This window comes from Daphnia pulex, chromosome 12 (assembly GCF_021134715.1).
Source record: "Daphnia pulex isolate KAP4 chromosome 12, ASM2113471v1".
NCBI lineage: Eukaryota > Metazoa > Arthropoda > Branchiopoda > Diplostraca > Daphniidae > Daphnia > Daphnia pulex.
Genome location: NC_060028.1, coordinates 10624052 through 10647341, shown reverse-complemented (window position 1 = coordinate 10647341; position 23290 = coordinate 10624052). Strand labels below are relative to the sequence as shown.

The following is a 23290-nucleotide window of genomic DNA, read 5'->3' as shown; positions in this document are numbered from 1 at the left end:
AAGTTTTCGTCAAAGTAAGAAATTCATAGAATAGGAAATTTATTAGAAAATAGTCGAATTACGAAATATCACCAGGGCGGTCAGGACTGGAGAGATTTGAAACCATGACCAGAGCCCTCTAGTGGCAACAGTGTCAGTAGACGAAAGTTTGTTTGCTGTAACGTTAGATGGCAATATGACAAATCCAATGTCATTTCTTCTAAAGACACTGAGCGGAAAGGTTACTCATTCTTTATTATTGCAGGTTATTCAATCTTACAGTTACTCATTCATTCTGGTGTGTTTTTTCCATGTTTTTTTACTGACATACTTGGTGTGTTGAAACTGCTATCCATTTTTTCCAAAATGTCTCTTGCTCGTTTCGTCACTTTCAGAACAATTAAAGTAATTATAGTTGATCGCTACAGATTTAGTTAATGACAAGAGAGTAGACCCCTTTGCTTCTCTGTTGCAATTATGAGTTAAGATCATTTTTTAAAATTTGGATTACATTTGTTATTTTCAAGTTGGAAAACTTGACAACTACAAATTCCTTTGTAAGATTTATCAAGGTAATTCTGAGAGATTGTATAGTTTAACTTCATACTTCTGTCGTTTTGTTATGTCACATGAGATTATGTTCCTTGATAGTAACTTAACTTTGTTTTTCAATAGCCAGGTGAAGTCTGCGCTTCTTTGTTGCAGTCTCATGTGCGCATGGATTTTTTGTTGCAGTCATCCAGTGAAAGGTGTGATTAAATTGAGCTGTTGCATGCAGTCTTTGGTGCTGATGTTGTCCTGGAGTGTGGGAGAGTTCCATGCATGCTTCAAGTCTTCTGGGATCAGCCATATCTGAGTTGACGCTGGATCATGCTGCATTGTGGTTGCCGAAATGTTGGACATCTAGTAGAACTGCAAGAAGACTCCTTGAAATGGTAATTTGATAAAAATTATAAGTTCTAACTTGGGAAGTATCATGCTTGGACTATTATAATTGCTTACATTGTTTAATTTTAACATTTGGGGATTTCATCATGTCAACAGCTCTTTCCTTTGATCATATGTAAATTGAGTTATGGATTGTTTAAGGGGAATTGGTTAACAAGATAGGCAGGTACTGTAGAAGAATGTTTTTGTTTCGCTGCAGAGCACTACAAATTTCAAAGGAATTAAATGAGTAATCTAGTTTCATGTAAATTTTTGTTTAAACTATAGTTATCAGATAGTTTTGCCATAGAATATTTGGGTAAACTCCATTTGAAGTGATTTTTTTTTTATTTTATACAAAATTTCCATTGATCAAACATTAATTTCATTTTGGTCATAGGTTTATGTTTACGTAGCAGTGATGTTGCTGTCCAATATGGCATGTTGTTGCAGCCTATACTGGTGAAAGTTTTTTTGCATCGAGTTATGCTGTTGCTGTTCCTTGGTGCCGGACTGCTGGTGTTGTGCACAAAAGTTACATCCAGTTTTAATTGTTATTTGTGTCTATGCAGTTAACCGTTTATTTGTTGAAAAGGAACAGAAAAGTTTCTTGGTGCTGAATCGCTGGTGTTGTGCTACATCAGTTACATCCAGTATTTTGTTTAATTGATATTTGCGTCTATGAAGTTAACCGTTTATATGTTGAGAATGAAAAAAATAGTAATACGGGGAATTTTTACGTTGAACAAATAATAAACATGCCTTCGCGATTGGGAAACCAGCGAGGAGGAGATTGGGGGGGAGGGGGGCAATTGATTTTCATTTCGTGGTTTGTTTTAATAACGTTGACATAAAATCCTTTGTCTATCACATCCATATACCTACCTATATAACAACATCTATTCCTTAAACCCCATAACATCCACCAACATCCATTCCTTAAACCCCATATCTTCCACCAACACCCATTTCTTGAACCCCATTTCCCCACAAATGTCAAATATCTATAATATGTAAATGTTATTGTTGAATAAATAAACCATCTATGTAATATATAAACCTCATTTTTATTCTGGAACGCTTACAAAATAAATAATTCATTAAACAGAGCGTCCGGTTCGAGACATTTTTTTTGTGCGAGGCTTTTTAGCAAGCAATCCGCCACCCAATTTGACAAAAAGTGATAGTTTGTTTTCACGGAAATTTCGTCAGACGGCTACAAAATTTCTAATTCAACAATCTGATGTAGAAATTTGCATATAGTCTACTGATGCAAATTGCGATTCTGTAAACCTGATTAATTTAGGTGATGTGTTAAAAGCAATTGTGGGTTTTTTAACACATCTTCTAAATAATCAAGCTTAAAGAATCGCAATTTGCACCAGTAGACTAGATGCAAATTTCTACATCAGATTGTTGAGTTAGAAATTTTGTAACCGTCTGACGAAATTTCCGTGAAAACAAACTATCACTTTTTGTCAAATTGGGTGGCGGATTGCTTGCTAAAACTCGCACATGCAGTGTCGGCGTAGATCCAGGGAGATTACCTGGAAATAGAAGAGGAGAGAAGAGTGCGAGGCAAGTTTTACTGGGGAGCGATTAGTCATACTAGGCTTCCGGGTTAGACTCATGACCCTCTAAAAGTTTTCGTCGGATCATGCGCCTTCCAAGTCCCCGTTCGACCAGAGCCCTCCCCTCCTCCTGGTTTCACAGCGGGTGAGTGAACACCGGCGGGCGCTGGTTAGTGGTTAGTTAGGGAAATGGGGCCAAAGAAAGAAGGGAGCCCAGACATGCACTTGTTTTATCTAACAACTACACAATTTTTCAGTCTTGAATGACAGCATTCTCTTGAATTATAGCATCGCCAATGGATGAAGTCCATGATAAGTAGCGAAGGAGTTACCCTGTAGACAGCATGAACATTTATTAGTTTGAGAATAATTTTTCAACAATATTTGATCGACAGAAAGCAATACCTCAAATCAAGCTTAAGAAAGTAAAAAGGGAGATTCAAGGGAAGCAGCCAACAGGTTACCAAACAAGGTAGTGTACATTGTTGACTGTCAGTCAGTCCTTTTTCTTCAACATGACTTTACTTAAAGTCTGTCATGCAAATTTAGAAACCTATAGTTTCAAACCTGTAAATACAAAATAAGAAAATTAAGTCACCTTTTTAATAATTTGTGTCATCAATGTGCTTGACAACTATGAAAATAAACTATCTAAAAGAATAATTAAACAGTAATCAGTATACTGCAGTTGAAATCGTCTTATAACCAGCATAGACGTGAGTGCAGATCAATACTTTGAATACATATTAGACTGCAACAAAGAAAGTTCCTTGACATGACAAGTGAACTTACACTTGAAACCACCAAACAGTTAGCCAAGCTTCTCTAGAAGATGGAATAAGAGATTTGTCCGTGATGGGGTTGGTGATCTAGCAAGTCCAATTCTTACAGCAGATAATTATAATGAATCCTAATAAAAGATGAGAAGATTGTATGTTTTTCAACAATACTGTAATAAAGCTAGTGTTGGTAGTTACCTGTGTCATTTCGATGGCACATGTTGAACAAAATAGTCAACGGTAGGCTACGTTTCCTCCTGTAAGTTGGTGAGAAACACTAAGGTTATCCAACATGAACACGGAATAGAACACATCACCGACAACTTACAAACGAATTTACTCGAATTAACCTATGTGTCCATTTGTAACTTTCGAAGAAAATAGCCGTAGCTGAAGTTAGATTTAGACGAGACGCCATAAGCCATTTGACAACACAATATTCCTTCACGCCATCTATTAGACACGTCCAAAACTCACTATCTAAAGGACCGGCTTTAGATAGTCACAATAGTCACAAAAGTAAATCAAAAAGACCTTTTCTGTTTGCTTTAGCTGGCAAGGAGTCTTTAGAATTGTGCAGAGAACAAAGCTCACTTGCTAGTTTTATGCAAATTTTCCGGAAGTATACCGGAAGTAAGCGATAGCGCCTCAACCATTGAGCTGCCGACCAAATAAACCAAATATTCGTGATCTACGTGAAATTTGGGGTCGATTAGATGTAATTTAAACTAAATCCAGATTTTGGCCAAAATCGAGAATTTTCCTGAACTATAGTTCAGGAAAATTTTCAAAACCGGAAGTACGAAAACGTACAAAACAAAACATGAACTTTACCACAAATTTGACGAGGATCACGAATATGTGGTTATTTTGTGCGTCGAATGAATATTTACTGAACTACTGACTAAAATGAGAAAACCGGAAGTAGAAAAAAAACATATTATTAAAAATCTAACAAGTGAGCTTTGTTGCTGAAATAGAAACTGACAGTTATCAGAAAAAAGTTCTTTGTAGTAGTAGCGAGAAATTTCTTCAGAGAGGTGCAAAGTAAGATTCTGACAGGTAAAAAATTATCAAAGACCATGCCGTCTAACGTCAGAAAGAAGAAACGTTTAAAAAAAGTAGCATGAAAACAATGTCCGCTCTAGCTCGGTGACAATAAATTGAAAGAACTAACAAACAAAGGTAACAAATAATTTTCATACTCACGTAATATTCACCCTGTCAAATTTCACCAAAAAGCCACCACTGACACATCACAACAGACGAAATCCTCAAGGTGATAATAGTATAATAGACGCCAGTTCAACTTCTACACTGAAGAAAAGGCACTTAAGGCGGTGATATCCGTTCATGTACCTTGTCTGCAAGTGATTCCCGACGTTTCAGCACCTAGGCAAGAGTGCTTGGACAGTGGATTGCTGAAAGGAAAAACACCTAGTTGGTAAGGTAAACCTGCCGTTATTCAGAATGTGTTTCTATTCACTGTGGCATTTTACTAGGTTACATACTACAAGGCAACAGCAAATGTAAGATCAATCACAACAGATGGTGAAACACTACCCTGTCTCACAACAACAGCATGTTCCAGGCTCATGCGATCCTCACACAATAGGAACTGGGCATGTGATTGTTTTAATAATCACCTGTATCACCCTTTTAGCTTTATTCCTGTCATTCTGCACTTTACCTAACCTGTGATAAATCTTTCTTTTTGAATGAACATGTTTTGCTTGTTTTTTAATTTAGCAGACAAACGAGACAGAAATCAATTCAAAACCGTCACAACTGTCAACTGTACTGTACGTGTTTATTTATCCTAGAGAATCCAACAAGTGCGATCGTACGTCATCCAACAGCAGGATCCATTGTTAAAATGGAAATTTAGGTGTCGCAGTTCAGTAGCCAAAAGGATAAATAACAAAGCACCTCACCAAACGTTAATAAAAACTAACATTTCCTAGAATCATCGCAGATAAGATGCGTTAACACTGGAAATTTATCAAAAAATGAAATGAAACTTTTACACGTACATGTTATGTTACTACGAATTCACTTCATTCATTCACAAGACTCAAATGCTGAAGTCAAACCGGGTGATACTACCCGCACTCGGCAAATTCGTGATCTGATCCATCATCGTTATCAGCGATTTCACCGTCGTCTCCACCTGCGAACAAATTGAAATCTCGTCAGTAAATCAATTACATGCGGTGACCACGAACAGATGAGACACAACGGTCAACTATGAAAATATTCATCATATTTGACCCTGAATTCCCGCTATATTCCAAAAACTAGGTTCTGTTGTAGGGTTTATAAGGATGGCAATTAAGTGAAAAAAAAATGTGTCCCACATTAACATTAAGGTAATGAACCTTAGGAACGAAACAAAAGAACAAAGAATATGACGACAACGTAATTAATTACGCCAACTCTATCGACAATTTAGAAAATACAAACAGAAAATTGTACATGATAGAACGAAGTATAATTGGAAATTGCCATTATGCACAAGAGAAAGCTTCTAAGAAATTCCATAAAATACCTGTATCGCGACGACGTCGTCTGTTAGCGCTCCTGACAGAATGCGGAGGTGGATCAGTTTCGCCATGAACCAAGGAATTCCGGTAGAACAAGATAGGTTCCCATTCTCGACGAGGTGAAATCCTACCCATGATCAGCATTCGGTCCAAAAACTGTAAAACCACCTTTTTGTCTTGTTTTAACAGTTTGTTTGAAAACTCGCCACAAATTTCAAGAAACGCTAAATTAGGAGGAGGGCCAATTTGATTGTTTGGATTCTCGAGTGGATTTGTGGCAAAAATAATTCCGTCTCTATGAAGGGCGGTGATAGCTTCGCGATTTTTCACCGTATCGAGTCCAAATGATATGGCCAATTTTTTGGCCAATTCCTACGGACAAATTTATTACAATTATTATTATTTCATTATAAATATTCGCGTGAAAAGTAATGCTGTCAGTAAGGTTTAAATTTGTTTGATACCTTGACACTAAGAAATTCTTCTGACTGCCGATCAATACGACTTCCACCATCCCTTGTTAGATCGTGAAACAGCAATGAGAGACTAAGAACCATAGATTTTGCACTGGTAATTTTGTTGCTGTTTCGAGTTTTTCCCAATAATGTCTTAATGATGTCACCGTAATCATCGTAATACTTGACATAGTGTCTAATAACACCTGCCGCAGCTTTTACAGGCAAGACGATGCAAGCCACGAGTTTACAGCGCTTGAGCGCAGCCTTCCAACACTTCTGTTGTGGTGTGCCTTTCCAGTTTCCACTATATTCTGGATCAAGCGCAATAACGAATCTAGACTCTGTAATGTGAGAAGTTAAGTATCTCAGCCTTTTGTAAACAATATCATAAATCAAACGAACTCACCTTCTCTTGACGTGAGGTAGTATAGATTTCCATATTAAGGTATTGAGGGATTGACAAGAGGTTTGCAACTTGTTCGGGATCAGTCATATATTTCCCGAGTAACAGAGGAAGAGTTGGTATGAAATGTTCAGTAAGTCGTACACGGTGACCTTGGGTTTGTTTGGTTTCTTTGACGGTAGGAATCTGTAATAATAATTCATATGAAAATCTCCACTTCTACATGTTGTATGTTTACATGATAAGCACATTAAAAATAATTAATTGGTTACCTTTCTCATAGACCCTCGACCTGCAGGTGGTTCTCCAGTCGCAACTTGTTTAAATCAGCACACAATTTATCAGTCTTGGATTACAGCATTCTCTCGTCGGTTTTCAGTTTTACCAATGGAGTCCATGATCAGTAGCGAAAGATCACCCTGTAAGCAGAATGAACATTTATTTGGATGACAATAAAATTCAAAGAAGACTGTAGCGACAAAAAGCAATACCTCAAATCAAGAGGGACTGTGTAAGGAGCTAAATAGGGAGATTCAAGGGTAGCAGCCATTGGGTTAGCAAAAAGGGACCTTGTTGACTTTCTTGAAAGAACATTACTTTTCATAAAGTCTGTCATGCAAATTTAGGAACCTGAAGGTTCCTGTAAATGAAAAAAACAAAAAAAAAACAAAAAAACAAAAAAAAAAAAAACATTTAAAAAAGAAGTAAAAGAATAATTAAACAGTTTTAAGTATATACTCACGCAATATTTTTCTCGCCAAAATCATCATCTCGTCCAAGGAAACGCCATCAGACATCGCGAACAGCAGCCAAAAATCTAAAGGGTGAAACTCCGTGCTATCACAGACTAAGAGGGTAAAGACTACGAACGGCTATAAACCCCTTGAAGCGATGCGCGTCCTATGCCGTATGGTGGCGCGTCGAGCACACTCTACCAAAGCCATTATTTTTCCTTTTTCCCTACTGATATGAGTCTTCACACACCGTAAATTTGTAAGTGAACCATTAACATTTCAATAGTGAATTTTTGTGTAAATATAGCTTAGATATCCCCCATGTTGTGTGAATTTTTTCAAATTTCTATGTGATCTCTAGACACAATCTATAAATTCCTTTATTAAACCCCCTTTTTGCCCATTTTCAGGGCCAGGAAACAGCGTTTCACGATTTTCAGGCCCATTTCAGAAAATCTTGAAACGCTGTTTCCTGGGCTTGAAAATGGGCAAAAAGGGGGTTTAATAAAGGAATTTATAGATTGTGTCTAGAGATCACATAGAAATTTAAAAAAATTCACACAACATGGTGGATATCTAAGCTATATTTACACAAAAATTCACTATTGAAATGTTAATGGTTCACTTACAAATTTACGGTGTGTGAAGACTCATATCAGTAGGGAAAAAGGAAAAATAATGGCTTTGGTAGAGTGTGCTCGACGCGCCACCATACGGCATAGGACGAGCATCGCTTCAAGCATTCCTCTTAGCCCTATCCCCGATCGTAGTCTTTACCCTCTTAGTCTGTGGTGCTATGTTGAGAGCAGGGTAGTAGAAGGCTAGAAGCCGATTGGGTAGTCGAATGATGCTGGCCGCCTAAATGATGTTCTTTTTTTTTTCTTTTTTTCTGTATTTGAGGGGCTGCTCAAGCTATCGAGTTTGGCCCCGGATGTTCATGTAGGCCGCATCTTCTCGGTCATTACCTAAATGCTTAAATCAAGAAACAAAATGTAAACAAAATTTAAACTCAGTGACATGACAATGAAGTTACACAGGTAACACCAATCAGCATTCCTAAGCAATCCAGAAGATGGAATGAGTCAAGTTTGATGACGAAACGAATGATCCGCGTTCAACGTGTGGTCATTGCCTTATTTTGGAGGGATAACCAGATGCCCCACATTTGGTCTTATAGGCAACATCTAAATTAGAAACCCAACAATCGTTAAAATTGCTATTAGTATGACAACTTCTCAAAATTCAATGTAAACACAACTTACAATGATGATAGCATGATCACAATATTTAACCTCTTTTTTTTGTTGTTGACAAATGGAGGGATTCAATGGTAGCAGCCAATAACGGGTTAACAAACAAGGAATCTTGTTTACTGACATAACTTCTCATAAAGTCAGTCATGCCAATTTAGAAACCTGTAAATAAAACAAAAATTCATATTAGATTGCAATTTAAAAAGTTCAGTAACATAACAAGTGAACTTACACATGGAAACACAAATCAGTTATCCAAGATTCTCTAGAAGATGAATTGAGAGATTGGTCCATGCTGGGGTCGGTAATCTAGCAAGTTCAATAGAAACAGCCAATAATTAAGATTAATCCTAATGAAACATGAAAAGAATACATGTTTCAGCATGAAATAAAGCCAGTGTTGGTTTTTACCTGTATCATCTCGATGACACATTCAGTAGAATACAATGAGTTTGAACAAAATAGTTGACGGTAGGTTGCACGACTTTCACGTTTACTCTGACTGTGAGTTGATGAAAAACGTTAAGGTTATCGAACACACGGAATAGAACACATCAGACAAGTTATTACAGAAAATCACTCGAGTTTACCTATGAATTCATTGGTAATTTTCGAAGAAAAGATAGCTTAACTTTTGACAGCAAACCGCCATAACCCATAAGCCCATAACTGACATTTGACCATGCAATTGACACCAATTGACTTAATTTTTAAAAGAAAACAGATTATATTTTGAAAAGCGCCACCTATTGCTCGTATTCCTTCCCTAGTTTTTCTTTCGCTCGATAGATGTCAGGAAGAGGTTGATTGGAAAAATAAAGTATCTGATTTGATTTTGCACAACGAAAATTACGAAACCAAGCTGTTGAATCGATTTCATAAAATAATAAAATTTAAAAAAAATGTACACCTGGATGTGAGAAAACAGCAATTTCTTAACGGTCTTAGTGGAAGTGGACTACTTTCTCTTTAATAATGAACCACCATTATTCTGGTAGTTAAACCTTCAACGTTTCATCAATTTCAACGTTCCCAATAAATATTAAGTTTCCCAATAAATATTAAGTTTGCATTGAACGCTTCCGAAAATATGTTTAATAGATGAAGCAGTCGACTAATATATTTTGTACAGCTTTCGAAAAAAATGTTCTTCGTCTTTTCCCTGTCGATCGATAGAGATTTGTACCTTGGGCTAAATCGCTAGATATGAAAACATGTTTACGTCATCTCTTTTATCATTCCCTTCAGGATCTTGTGTTCAAACATGACTAGTTTTGTTAAGCTGATGATAGCTTACTTACGTTCTCTTGCTGAGTTCACCACTTGATCAATTTACAACCCACATCGTATTTATATACACATTCTGATTGCAAATAGAACCATGAAAAGATGAACAACGAACGATATTTCAGTCTTCAAATGTTTTCTGTTTTCCACATGACTGAATAATATATTCATAATTCTGTATACATTTAAATGAAATACTTAATGATCGAACGAACAAACACACGAGATAATTTTCGAAAGGATAAGAAATTTTCGTAGAATAATGATGATGACCAACCTGGACATTTTGTTTAGTATGGACACAATGAAATAATGAGGCACAAATACGCAGCGCCTTAATTTCTAGAATTAAAGGGCCACGATAACAAAAATCTAAAGAAAAAAATTTCAAGCGCAATAATGTTTTACAGTGTTTCCCAAACATACTAAATTTTTTTCCTGGATTGTTCAGACCGAATTCAACTTTTCATATGGGATGAGCGCTTCGCCTTTCCAGGGGAACAAAGAAAACGCGCATTCTTGCCACTGATATAATTATGAACATGTTTAGGCAAATGACTCTTTAGGAACCCAACATGTTCGCGTTTGCTATTCTTGGCCAAAGTTTCCAATTCCACCGTCTTCTCGTCCGTATAGATACTAACACTTTCGCTCCACTAGGTGAATGCACACACAGCAAGGCAACTGAACTGAACGGAAGAGAGTTTTGTATGGCTTTGACGCCGTTCTTCTTCGCTTAAAAGACGGCACTAGCTATTACGATCCGGGTATTTGGAGAGAAAATGGCGAGGCCAAGGCAGCGGCCATTCGTAACGTCTTGGGACAACACCACCCACGTTACGCTCAAAATAGGTGAAGATGCAATACCACCACAACCTCGACAAGTAATTGGACGGTCCGTTTTGCTGTGGAAAAAAAAAAGATGTTGGACATATAAAAAAGGGAAAATTTGTGGGTTTTTATTTGCAAGATTTCACCAACCTTCAAGATGGTATTGCTGGCCATGGTGTGATACATCCAGAAAACGCGAGTGGTGACGTAGTAGGCAATGAGGACATCCACAGTGTAGTGTCCGTGAGCGACCATAACAAAGACAACGCCCAGACAGGTGACTAGCCACGAGAGCCAATGCAACGGCCGCCATTTCCTCGGGGTATACTCTTGAATAAGCAGCGACGACACAGTTAGAATCACGGTATGGCCACTGTAGATGTAGTCGCCACAGTAAACGTGCTGACCGTTGATCGATAAGCCCATTCCTTTTAAAACGGCAGACACGCAACCAAACAACAAAGTCAGACGTTACATTTCGAATCATTGATTGAACTTTAAATGAATTTACCAACGAGAATCCGGATCGCTCGCAAGGTTATAACAGCAGCTCCCGTGTGATTGGACTTTGGAGAACAGTAATAAGTCCTGGAGGCAACAGGCATAACTGTGGCATACATGGTGAATGCTCGCATCATGTACAATACACCCAAAAGGAAAAACACCCTCCGCATAACAATTGATCTGTAAGAAAATGTTCGTTTAAAAACATGACAACTTTCAACTTTCTCACTGTAGAATTCATACCTGTATTTATGGAAAAAGAGCAAAATCATGCACGATGTAGTTGAGATGATTATGAGTATCTCCGATACATCAAGGGCCCAATCGGCGGCCGGTACATTGTCAAGAAACACGTCAGGAAGTGGGCCGTAATGCGTCCGGTCAGGTACTCGCTCGTGAACCAACGCCAGCGAAATGGTTGTCAAGAACCAATTGAAAAGGCAGAACAAGAATGCTGAAAGAATTTTGGTTTAATACTTACGAAACAGTAATCGAAAAGTCGTGTTTTGAATGTTGCATACCGATAAGAGTTTTAAAGTACTCGCGTGGGAATTTAGGTTCGTCTCTGTGTGGTGCAGGCACGTCGATGCGGATGATGCCATTTTCAGGTTTCGTTCCGTTGCTGCTGCTGCTGCTACTACTGCCATTGCTGGTAATACTTTTATTCAATCCGTTGATAGTGACCGAGCCACTGCTCCGACTCCCGTTCGACGAGCCTCTCGATTCGTATAAAGTAGACGGTTCAGACGAGCTACAATCATCCCAGCCTTCATTTTTAGATGACAAAAGCGGTTGCCTCTGATACAGGTCCTGTGAGTTCATCCAAACGTGAATAGGAAAAACAAATTCTAATTGACCGGTTTTCAAGACTTTTTGTTTCCTTTGTACCTGGGTCATTTCACTTGAAGGAGTCCGTCGTAGATTGAGGCTAGTGTCTGTCGCTTGGCTGATCAATCTGCCAAGAAAAGATGTTTCGGGGTTAACAAGAAGAAAATGCTCACTCGCTCGACAAAAAAATTGACAACAATGTCATTTCCAGAATCCTGTCAAATTTAGTTGGATACATACTGAGTCACGTGAAGGAATGCTGAATGAGTAGGTGGCGGAGGGTTCTGCGCAATGTCGTCCAGAGTACCATAGGAAATGCTCTTGGATTCCAACACCATCCTACGTACAATGATAACAAAAAAATCGCATTAATTATAAAATAAGAACTCGACTAAAAACCAGGAAATTTTATACATTTGTTACGACACTTAAGTAATAAAACGAGGAAGTATAAAGCGCACACATACAACGAGACTATACCGATTATTATCAACAACAGTGCCTGCAATAGATGATCTGCGACGCGGAGAGAGATCCATATTTGATAATACAATCACTAAAATCAGCTATAGAGATAACGTCCCCGTGTCACTGCCAGTTTGATAGTGAAGAAGAAAAAATGAGCAAACAACCTAAACTCTCTTAAGCAGAGAGGGGAGGTCATGTGGAGTCTTTTTAACAAGCCAAAACGTAAAAAAGCGGAGGAATTTGTGTCAAAGACTCTCCTTTTCTTCTTTAAAGGAAAGAAACACTATAGCCGATGACCGTTTGGTTGAGTACAGGTGCACCGGGCTCAAGGACGCCGTGCGCATCGCTGCCCCACGGCTCACACACATCACACTATAGTTTGGTCTGGACGGCGTAAATATTTTCTTTTATACACACAATGTGTGTCTAGCTGGCCAGCCAACGCAATCGATTGGCTACTACTACCAACCAGTTGCCCGAATCTAGCCGACAGCTGCACGGACAAATGCAACTCGGGCGACTGTTGGTGTGTGTTCCCACCGACGTCGAATTGTCTACTGAGACGACGTACTCGTATGTTCCAAAAGGTGCTGGAAGGGAGGGCCAGTTGGTACGCACAACTGTTGTGGGTTTTTTTTTGTCCTACCCTCTGGCGATCTGTGACATACTTCAACCAAAAATGCCAAAGAGAAAACCGGTTCTTTCGCCATTCACACGAGCCTTTTTACTATGAAGAAGTTTGTTTATGTATTCTCTTTTTTTCCATCTTTCAAATATCTTACGACTAATGTGTTTACCGGATGGGGCCTATTATGATGTAGTGGGTTTTTTTACAAGTGAATATTGGAGGGCGGTATTTTCCCCGAATATAAACAACCCGTTAGAAAACCAAGAGTTAAGATTTTGTTGTTAATGAATTTATCACTTAGTAGTTATCTCAAGGATATTCTTACTACAACTCCACCAGCTGCTTTTGCTTAATAAACTTTAAAACACTACAAGGGCTTGAAGTTGACGCCCTTGTTAGTAATAAATCAATAAGTTGTCGGTATTGTTTTCGAAAGGGGTTTGTGCACTCGAGGGGTGCGGAGATTCACCGTCAACCCCCTCGAGCAGGTGACTATAGTTGCCAAAGGAAATCAACTGTATTACTACTACTACAAAGCATGGAAAAAACTATGACGCACGAGCCTATTTTAAATCTACGCTGGTTTTAGAATAGGAGGTGGTAGTGGATACAACAGCCAAGCTCCAATTACACGCGTTTGTTTTTTCTCCTTTTTTTTTAAAGTCGACACCAATTACACTCTCTCCTACGGAAGTCATTTACGCCGAATCAAATACTGAGCCCGTCGCCTACAGAAGAGATTGGCTCGCCTCCAAATATGTGATTAACCTCAGCTCAAACCCCAGAAATTTAACGTTCAACTCAATAAAAGCTTTGTTCTCATCCTCCGACCAATGGCCAACGAGATGCCCCCCATGTCTGCTCTCAATCTGCTCCAATCTTAAATTAAAGAATCACAACCTGTTTAGCCTCTCCTCTGACATCACCTACCCGTCTTCCATTCCCCCTCCCCCATGGTCTCCCCCTCTCTTTGAATCTAAATGGTTCCCTCTCAAAAAATCAGCCGCCTCAATTAATCCACAGCTCACCTCTATCATATTCAACTCCCTCGTGGAAAATATACCCCCGCCTGACATCATCATCTTCACCGACGGCTCTGTCAAACCAAGCCCTCCTCGCTCTACATGCGCCATCTTCATTCCCGCTCTTAACTGCTCTAAATCCTGGCTCCTCTCCCAAGGTTCCGGTATATTTACCGCCGAACTCTACGGAATTCTAAAAGCACTCGAATCAATCTACGCTCTAGACCAACTTCCCCCTTGCATCCACATTTTCTCAGATTCCAGCTCCGCCATCAAGGCCCTCTCGGCCCCCATATCCCCAATTCATAGTTGCATCTCGGAGATCAAAAATCTCCTCAATTGTCTCCTCTCTAGTGGCACCAAAACAATTATTTACTGGATTCCCAGTCACTCCGGTATTACCGGTAACGAAATAGCGGATAAACTCGCCTCCGACGACAGCGACCCCTCCTCCAGAAGCCTAATCGAAAATTCCCTATCAACAGGGGAACTCATCTCGTCATTGAAACATTCTTGGGAACAATCGCTTCTAACTCACCTTCACAAATGCAAAAAGCCCTGCGTTCAAATGAGAACCAAGCCTGGCTTCATCCCATGGCACCACTCCAAAGACAGAGCAACATCAACTTGCCTTCACCGCTTGAGAAACGACCACAACCACCTAAACGCTTTCGCTCACCGCATCGACCAAGATGCTGACCCGAGCTGCCGATTTGGTTGCCCAGCCATCGAATCTACAAAACATGTCTTAATTGATTGTCCTACCCATCACGCTCATCGCCTTAATCTCATCCGTTTCCTCAACTCAAATCGTCTCCCCTTGAACCCTCAAACGCTCCTGGGCCTCGACCCCTCAATCAGCCCAAAAACTCAATTTAAACTCAACAATCTCCTGTCATCATACCTAAGCAAAACGGGCCTCCGACTTATCGCATAATTCTCAAACCTACCTCATCTCCTCCCCCCCCCCTCTTCATCTCCATCTAAAATCAAATCCAAAAGCTCCGAAACACAGTATTCATCCTCGCCGGTGCATGAGGGTCCTCCAATAATTTATTCGGAAGACCAGATGTCAGCCTTAAATCTGGCTCCCCTGGATCCTAGATGCCAAGGCAGACGCACCTAAATTCTCACCAACCAACCAACCAACCAATTACACTCAGCACAAACCAAATTCTAATCCCAGAGACTCCAGAGTCCTGACAGGTCTCTCGCATTTTAGGAGATATGAAAGCTCACCTGAGAGTACCCGAGTGTTGATTCAAGTTTTGCAGCTATTCCATTTTCGAATGGAAGGGGCCGCCAAAAAAACGAAACAATTCACTTAAACGCCAGAGTCAAATATCAAACTAGCACACACTGAAATGATACCAGCCGAACACAGCTCTAACACGAGTACAGACGACAATTGACGAGCAGCTATGGCGCCGACTGCTACTCAAATAGCATTTTTTACCTCGAGCGACAGCAGCGACATCTAGCGCTCGAATTTTTAAACTAATGTCACGCCACCTACGTGGGTGGAAATACCCAGCAATGAGATCATCATCCCGTTTCACGGAGACTTGCGCATTTCGTAATAAAAATATAAAGTTCGAATTACCAAATATAACTGAATTGAAAAAAAAAAAAAAAAAAAAACACGCTTCTGGCTGAAAGAAAGTAGAATAAAGCAGCAAAACGGAGAAATAAAATTTGAGAGCGTAGGTTTAGACGAACCGACAAGAGACTGACCCATTGGAAGTGATCCATAGGTTCTTCTTAACCTCTCTCAATTTGATTAGGACCCAGCACGTAGCGAGAGTGTAAATGCGAGGAAGAATCACGCTCGGCTGCATGTTTAATTTATAAAAAAAAAAACGGCAGCGTGGTGGTTGTATAGAACGAGGAAAAGATGAGTCTCACCAGACGCGCCGCTAGGAATGTTGACGACGCCTCGTTCACCGCTAACGTACTGAATAGCAATTACCTCATCTCGACGAGGCGGCGCATATAGTGTTAGAAATGCATGTAACCAACAACACAGAATCAAAACAGAAAAGAACGAAGGAGAAAAGACGGAGAAAAGAAAAAAAAATAATCGATACTAATCTCGAATGCACCAACTTAAATATGCGGATGTGGCTGGATGCGGGCAAATGGCGGCTGACGGTACCGGATTTTGTTTGATCCAATATATAATGTGAAGAGAGAGAGAGAGGAAATGGGGGAGAGAGGAAACCGCGTGCCTCGCTTCTCCTTGCGTGCTTTGAGATTATAAAAATGGTTGCTGGGTTGTTGGTAAATCCACGCACATCCGGTGCCTCTCATCTCGTGACTCACTCTATTATGAGGCGACTCTGGCTCGATCGTTGGTCATCTGAAATTTCATTGGTATGTCATCAGGGGTGCGACTATAAAAAAAATAATAACATCGTCAACAGACTAATTGGAAACTGTCTAATTTATCCAACTAACGTAATAGCAGACGAAGCGACAAATTTTAAAACAAAATATAAAAGGCGATAACAAAATAGATGACAGGATAAGATTTCAATCCAAGATCGATTTACACGGCATTGATTGACCGTCGTCTGTTCAGTTCTCATGTAAGTCATTCCGTATTTATTTTGTTGCCGATTTCCCCCCCGTCACATGCCATCAAACAAGTGAAAATCCAGACGGGAGCGAAATAAATAAAAATGTACCGCAGACGACCGCAAAAAAACCAATATTGATTAACGATAATCGATTAATTGCTTCCTAGAATTGGCAAGGAAATTGGACCTTATTAAATGACATCAGCGTTCAGATAAGTTGCTATTAAACCGCTTCGCATGTGTAAGCAATATCGGATAGGGGCTTTCATGGCATGTTTCATTTTCGAAATAAATTTAGCTCCAGGGTATACTTAGCAGGGAGTATATACAGAGGCCCTTATAACTTTCTCTCGTTAACGTCTGTATGTACACTCGGCATATAATCATCCGACGAGAAGGATATGCCGGTTTGCGGTCAATATTACCCCATTTAATGACTTTTCGAGTTTTCCATATTCCCACAGTCGTTCGACATTTGTAAATATGGAAAAACAACGCAAGTTGTCTAAAACTTGATGGAAGACTAATTTAATGTCAATCAACACCTACATTTTTTAAAATGGGTCGTGCGATGCAGTATTGAACCGTACAAAAATAAAATAGTGAAACTGGCGGTAATAGGAACTCACGCTGTACTGCGCAATTGTGTCAAACGCAATCATCCGGACCGTTGCTGTTCATCAGCGATTAACGACGCAGTTGAACGCCCTTGAAAATACTCCGATATCTTGTTGAATGTGACGAAAAACCTTGAACAAAATGTTACTGGAATCAATTATGGTTGTAATCGGGCTAGCAGGCCTTCTGATATTTAACGCGAGGTCCTACGATAGGTCTAAGTGTTAACACGTGCCAACTATCAATAGAATTTAGCGTGTCGGTTCCGTCTAAAGTTTCGTCATTTCACGTCATGCGTCATCACGCGCAACGGGGAAATGTTTCAGTCTTACGAAATTATACGAAACCGTGCTAAAAAAAAGACATGACGTAACTGGATGAAAAGAAACCAGCAGTAATAACTTACCTGAATGTTTCTTTCTTCCGTTTCCCACTGGTGTGTCGTCACAGTATCGCTTAGGTTAAAGGGAAATGGCAAAATTACGTCATTACCTTCGACTTCTTCCGTTTGGGCTGAGAATCTGGTTTCCTTCAGGTGCGGTTCATTTTTAATATCTTCTTTCTTTCGAAGGAAGTTTTCTTATCCGGATAATAGATGTTATTTGTGATGTCTAGACGTAGGAAGTCGGTCAGACGAGTAACCTATAGCAATTGACTCTTAATGTTACGAATTAGACACTGGTTTCCTGGCGGCAGCAGTTTAGCTTTACTTGATACATTCTGAAATGTAATATTTGGTTAGAACAAGGATCGCGTCGGAGAATAACAAGGATTCATTGATTTTTGGCGGTCTTGTATTAAAATTAATTGGCTTAGAACAAACAATTTCTTTCGGAATCAAGTGACAGGTAAGAAATGAACAATTCACTGTCATTATACAACGATTCCTCATAACCTGTACGAGGAAGAGCGTTATTAGTTGAAAAACATACATTAAAACTACCCTGTAAACAACCCCTATTTAGTATTTTGCTATTAGAAATCTAATTTAATCATTCAACAAAAGGAATTAAGATTTTTTTTAAGAAAAACTATAACATACGATTCGTTTGTAGCAAAACAAAAAATGAAAAGCGGAATGACTTTTTTTTTAAGTAAAGATTATTGTTATTATATAGTGTTTGTTAATGGAAGCAATAACTTTTGGTAAATATGAAATAATCAAGTAAGGCATTTCATTTTAAGCTGAGAAAATACTAAAATCGCTCAACCAATCGTATGTGAAAGCTTTTGACTTTTCCTGGCTTATTAGTTATTAACTATGTTTTATTGTTTTGCAAACTGGTGGTGAAAAGGCGATCGAATTAAATATCACAGTTGGTTGGCGACGTAGCGTATTTTATCAAGCAATACTTTGAAAGATGGCCGGAGAGAGGCTTCAGCATCCCAACATGGTTTCATCAAGTCTCGATAGATTACAGGGGGACATCCCGGAGGGCAAGGTAAACGCCTACCTTGCTGCAAAGCCTTCAACAAAAGCGTATGATCGCCGATGATAATATTGGGTTCCTCTCCTCTGCTAAACATCTCGTAGAGCGTGACACCAAATGACCATACGTCGGACTGGACGGAGAATTTCCAACAGAGCAAACTTTCCGGTGCGTACCTGTCAAATAGAAAATACAATTAATATTCTTTTTCGCAAATAATTTAAAAGCGTAAATCATTACCAAGGTATAGGCAGTTGTTTACCGTAATCACGAACGGCATAGTAACCATTGTATCCGACTTGACGGGCTAGACCGAAATCGGAAATCTTTACCAAATCTTCGGCAGCTACTAAAATATTGCGGGTAGCCAGATCACGGTGAACAATGTTATTTTCGCCCAGATAAGCCATACCCTGAAACATTGGTGAAATCTATTGATCAATCGTCGGAGGATTTAATAATCTAATATTCCATACCTCGGCCACGTCAGTTGCAAATTTTATTAGCTGCTGATCAGTAATAATTTCCTTCTCAGTGCGCAAATAGGACAATAAACTACCCATCGGAAAGTATTCCATCACTAGCATTGTTATGGGCTCGGTGACAATGGCTTTGATTTCGGCAATGTTTGGGTGGTTGAGACTCTGTAAACAAAACAAAAAGCTGTAAAGTCGGACAAGGTTAGAAACTTATGTACAGTACTACCTTCATGATTTCACATTCACGTTTAAGATCAACACTCTCCGGATTATTCATCGTCATGCTTTTGAGTTTCTTGACGGCAACTGTCTCCTCTGTGCCGTCTCTGTGGCGGATCACTCCCATGCGCACTTCACCGTAATAACCCTACGAAATAATGAATAGTCAATTAACCATGAGGAAACTGAACGTGCAGGAGAAAATGAACTTACATTCCCGAGTACAGCTCCCAGTTCCAAGTTTTCCCTTTCCAATTGGTAAATCTCCGCAGCCAACTCTGACGTGCCTTCATCATCAAATTGCAATGAAGAACCACCGTTTAGCTCCCATTTTGAAAGCACAAAGTTCAGTGAAGCATGGGTATCCTTATAAAGGAAATCGAATGAGATTAATAATTACAAACTCGGCGGTATCTTTGAAATTATTGCAAATACTTGAAAGTTGTGGTCGTCGAACTGGGAGTTGAAGGAAATCGTATCATGATTTTCAGAAAGAGCTCTAAGGGCTGAAAATTAAAACGAAATTCATTACACAATGTAATAATGTTTGATTGATTATTTTGAAATAATTACTTGTGGCCTCAGTCAATCCAGAGGCCAAGCTTCCGTTGAGCGAAAGCTGATGGTCGTGGACTTGTTCGTATACATTACTGCGCCTCGAGTTGTAGACTAATAACATAAATTAAATCTTACTGCAGGCCAGTTATCTATGTAGTAATCTTCGTACCTTCGTAAAGAATTTGGTTAATGTCTCGCATAACGGATTGAGCTTTTGGTCTGAGCGAAACATCTGGATACCAGGTACCAATCATGATATGATAGATTTCTCCTAAACACTTTTCAGGCCTCGGGGGCCTCCAGCCACTCAAGAAACCCTTGAGAAATTATCAAATAAATTAGTAAACGAAACCAGCTTTATTCAAATGAAAAAAATAAATACTTGGATCATTTTTGTCTTGCTGAAACCAGAACAGGGTTTCTCTCCATATGAAAAGATCTCCCACATGCAAGTTCCGCAAGCCCATATGTCAGCTGTGCTCCTCCGATGAACCAATTCCAATGATTCGTACAATTCAATCGGTATCCAAGGTAACCTAAACACGGAATAATGGCTTTATTAGAATTTTTAAATAGAGGAGGCAAAACAAAATGGATTATACTCGTCATCCGAATACGCAACAATTCCTGGATCTGTTAACTTGACTCGGATCGAATTGGAAGTGTGTGACGCAACCATTAAATTTCGGCAACGGACTTTACCGTGAACGAAACCTTTTTCTTCCTGTGAGTAGGAATAAAAATTATCGTTTTCCACAAGGATTGCGGCATCAGAATATTTTAATACCAAATAAAACAATGCTTTGGCAAGATTAGTTGCTGCTTCCACAAGATCGATGATGGGCAGGTCATGTTCTCTCAAATACTGATCTAATGGGCCTTGCGGAAAATACTCCATAATGACTCTCAAATTAACATCCAAGACGATACCAAAAACATGAACAATTGTTTCTGATCGCCAAAACATAGATCGCTGTACAGATTCCAGGAATGCCTTAAAAAATAGACGAATCGTTAGTTAAATCTGGTTAAAATTGCCAACGAAGGTAAAATTCAAACTTGGTAGTGAGACTGTCGGTATTCCGATCTAAGAAGTTTGTGCACAATTTGGATTTGTTCGTCTGTTGTTCGGCGCCACTGAAAAAAAGCAACAAACAGAACTTAAAAACTGAATAAAAACAAAATAAAACTATAATAATCAGACCAAAACTGGCTGCTACCAGTCTACTGGCGTACTTATAGGTCCGTGAATAATTCAAATTAAATGACTACACTTTATTAATAAATTACTACACTAACCACTCCTCGGTGAACAGTGGTAAAGCGGCCATCAAATTCACACTGGAATCCAGCGCCTACATACAGCTGAATAGACTGGGTTGGAATGCAAACTGGTAACTGGGGAAATGCGCTTTGGCTGAGTGTCATTTCCAATTCGACAGGTTTTTGGCGGCAAAGCAAAAGTTCCGAGACATCTAAATATTTAGGTAGATATAAAAATTGATTGTGCAAAAAATACACAATTTGAAATATACCATTCTCTGATGACGGGAGACATTCCTTCAGCTCGAATCCAGGAATTCCGAGTCGCTTCTCATTGCCTTGAAGTGCTAACAACTCCCGTACGTTGCTGCACGGCTGACATTCTAATCCAGCGAAAGTCCACGTACCCTCAACTGATTTAACGATTGAGAATGTTGTGGATGGCTGTCCGTCTTCCAGGCAAACATCTAAATAAAGTTCGTCGTAGTTGACATGACTTTCCCTGTAATTGAAACGTTCCGATTTAAATAAACTCAGATAAGTACAAATATACCCAAATATAAACAACAGACCGTAACAAGTAGGACCCTTGTTTGTTCTGACGCTTGGCTCTTAGTTTATCGTAAGCAAAGGAATCTCTGTGTATTTACACAAAAAATATTATGTAATTTAATATGTTCCAAAATTATGGTCCATTTCATATTTACCCAACAGGACCATGGCATTTAAGACTTCTTAGTTTGACAAGAGAAGGGGTCACCAGTTCACCACACAAATCAAATGTCCATTTTTCCATAAGTCGATAATAACCATTTAGGACACCGACACAACTTTTCATAGACTCTTCACTTTCCATGAGAAAGTACTGAGGTACACCGTTGATTCGCGATATTTCCATACGGTTGTCACTTTTCCTGATGGAAACGAAGCATACTTCTTCGATTGAACACACATACTGACTTAGCTATAAAAAAAATTGTGTTTATTGTTAGCTTGGAACATTTTCAACTCAATATATAAAATAACAATAATAACTTACAATTTTCTTTTTGACTGACTGCATCTTGACTCCTGGATGTTCACTACTCATGGGCTGAATAATCAGATCAAATTCAACTAGTTCTTCCCCCTCTTCCACTTTGACAGGATATTTTTCAACTGAATAGTCAGTAGCAGTTTGAGCTATTGTTTTCAGGAACGCTTGTTTGAAGAACCACGTTTCACCAGGTGGATTCTGAACTACTTGATTCAAGCGGGTCTTCAAGGATTCTGTGCTGTACTTGAGATTTGAATTACGTCTGACCATTTTAGGAACAAACTTTTTGTAATTTGTTAGGACATCACTCATTTTGACACCGTAATCCTTCATATGGCAATACATAGCGGTTACAGCTAAACCCAATGCCACACTTTGGTTTGTTTTGTTGTTGAATGCTGTAATCTTTCCCTCCACAAACTCCTCGTGAACTTGTTGATAGAAGTAGTTTAGTGCTTTTGTCCCAATTTTAGATAAATTAACAAGGGAGGGCCAAAAGCGTAGCCTCAACTCATAAGAATCATCCCCATCTTTCAGGAGATCTGAAGGATTGACGTAGAGTTTTGAAGTCTCGTTCCTGAGCGCAAAAAGGTTCCGAGAAGTAGGGCAAATTCCCAAATCGCGACAACATTGTATACAAACGTCTTCAAAGGACAATCCGTCATCAATTGGAATAATACCAGGGCTGGAACCGATAATTTTTACGACAATCGACATTCTCATGTCATCCTCTCTGAGCTTACTCACTGAAGATAAAACCGGTTGAACTCTCACATTTATGCATCAAGTGACAGCTGCCTAAGGGCAAGGTATCAAAATCAAAACGTCAAACCTGTTTTTGTTGTTCCAGTCACGTAGGAGGATGGGAAATGGGAATATAGGCACACAAAATA

At 39.2% G+C, this 23290-nt stretch overlaps 3 protein-coding genes and 4 long non-coding RNA genes across 14 annotated transcripts; 2 read left to right on the top strand and 5 right to left on the bottom strand.

Annotated features, from left to right (window-relative positions):
• The first annotated feature begins 14 nt into the window (after positions 1-14).
• LOC124208537 lies at positions 15-1965 on the top strand. The gene is made up of 2 exons (XR_006880498.1): positions 15-914; positions 1307-1965. It is a non-coding gene; the product is annotated as an uncharacterized LOC124208537 (long non-coding RNA).
• Positions 1966-2604: 639 nt separating this feature from the next.
• LOC124208743 lies at positions 2605-3389 on the bottom strand. The gene is made up of 3 exons (XR_006880572.1): positions 3270-3389; positions 2883-3044; positions 2605-2810 (listed from the first exon to the last, which is right to left on the bottom strand). It is a non-coding gene; the product is annotated as an uncharacterized LOC124208743 (long non-coding RNA).
• A 1207-nt stretch (positions 3390-4596) lies between these two features.
• On the top strand, positions 4597-4979 carry LOC124208844. Its single transcript, XR_006880641.1, has 2 exons — positions 4597-4700; positions 4759-4979. It is a non-coding gene; the product is annotated as an uncharacterized LOC124208844 (long non-coding RNA).
• A 78-nt stretch (positions 4980-5057) lies between these two features.
• Positions 5058-7079, bottom strand: LOC124208843 (cohesin subunit SA-1-like). Of its 2 annotated transcripts, XR_006880640.1 has the most exons (6): positions 6933-7079; positions 6664-6846; positions 6264-6598; positions 5805-6171; positions 5290-5426; positions 5058-5216 (listed from the first exon to the last, which is right to left on the bottom strand). XR_006880640.1 is itself a non-coding variant. In XM_046606717.1 (5 exons), the coding sequence occupies exons 3-5, from the start codon at positions 6354-6356 to the stop codon at positions 5359-5361; spliced, it is 528 nt and encodes a 175-aa protein (XP_046462673.1). In that variant the 5' UTR covers positions 6357-6598; positions 6664-6846; positions 6933-7079; the 3' UTR covers positions 5238-5358. The 2 variants fall into 2 exon arrangements, 1 of the variants encoding a protein (XP_046462673.1); XM_046606717.1 differs by lacking the exon at positions 5058-5216 and having other exon boundaries at positions 5238-5426.
• Positions 7080-7266: 187 nt separating this feature from the next.
• On the bottom strand, positions 7267-8746 carry LOC124208842. The gene is made up of 4 exons (XR_006880638.1): positions 8657-8746; positions 8428-8578; positions 7403-8366; positions 7267-7300 (listed from the first exon to the last, which is right to left on the bottom strand). It is a non-coding gene; the product is annotated as an uncharacterized LOC124208842 (long non-coding RNA).
• A 1307-nt stretch (positions 8747-10053) lies between these two features.
• LOC124210073 (phosphatidylcholine:ceramide cholinephosphotransferase 2-like) lies at positions 10054-16608 on the bottom strand. 7 transcript variants are annotated; one of them, XM_046608373.1, is made up of 8 exons: positions 15950-16608; positions 12338-12436; positions 12158-12224; positions 11791-12079; positions 11513-11723; positions 11277-11449; positions 10916-11193; positions 10054-10839 (listed from the first exon to the last, which is right to left on the bottom strand). In XM_046608373.1, exons 1-8 carry the CDS (start codon positions 16051-16053, stop codon positions 10684-10686), a joined length of 1377 nt encoding a protein of 458 aa, XP_046464329.1. In that variant the 5' UTR covers positions 16054-16608; the 3' UTR covers positions 10054-10683. The 7 variants fall into 7 exon arrangements, with proteins under 7 accessions (XP_046464329.1, XP_046464332.1, XP_046464336.1 ...); XM_046608376.1 differs by having other exon boundaries at positions 16322-16466; XM_046608380.1 differs by having other exon boundaries at positions 16121-16145.
• A 1580-nt stretch (positions 16609-18188) lies between these two features.
• Positions 18189-23267, bottom strand: LOC124210071 (tyrosine-protein kinase JAK2-like). Its single transcript, XM_046608372.1, has 17 exons — positions 22401-23267; positions 22069-22325; positions 21934-21999; positions 21634-21863; positions 21398-21573; positions 21158-21235; positions 20886-21092; positions 20701-20822; positions 20481-20634; positions 20268-20415; positions 20114-20209; positions 19976-20046; positions 19754-19906; positions 19548-19688; positions 19319-19486; positions 19083-19255; positions 18189-19018 (listed from the first exon to the last, which is right to left on the bottom strand). The coding sequence occupies exons 1-17, from the start codon at positions 23118-23120 to the stop codon at positions 18724-18726; spliced, it is 3255 nt and encodes a 1084-aa protein (XP_046464328.1). The 5' UTR covers positions 23121-23267; the 3' UTR covers positions 18189-18723.
• Positions 23268-23290: the final 23 nt, after the last annotated feature.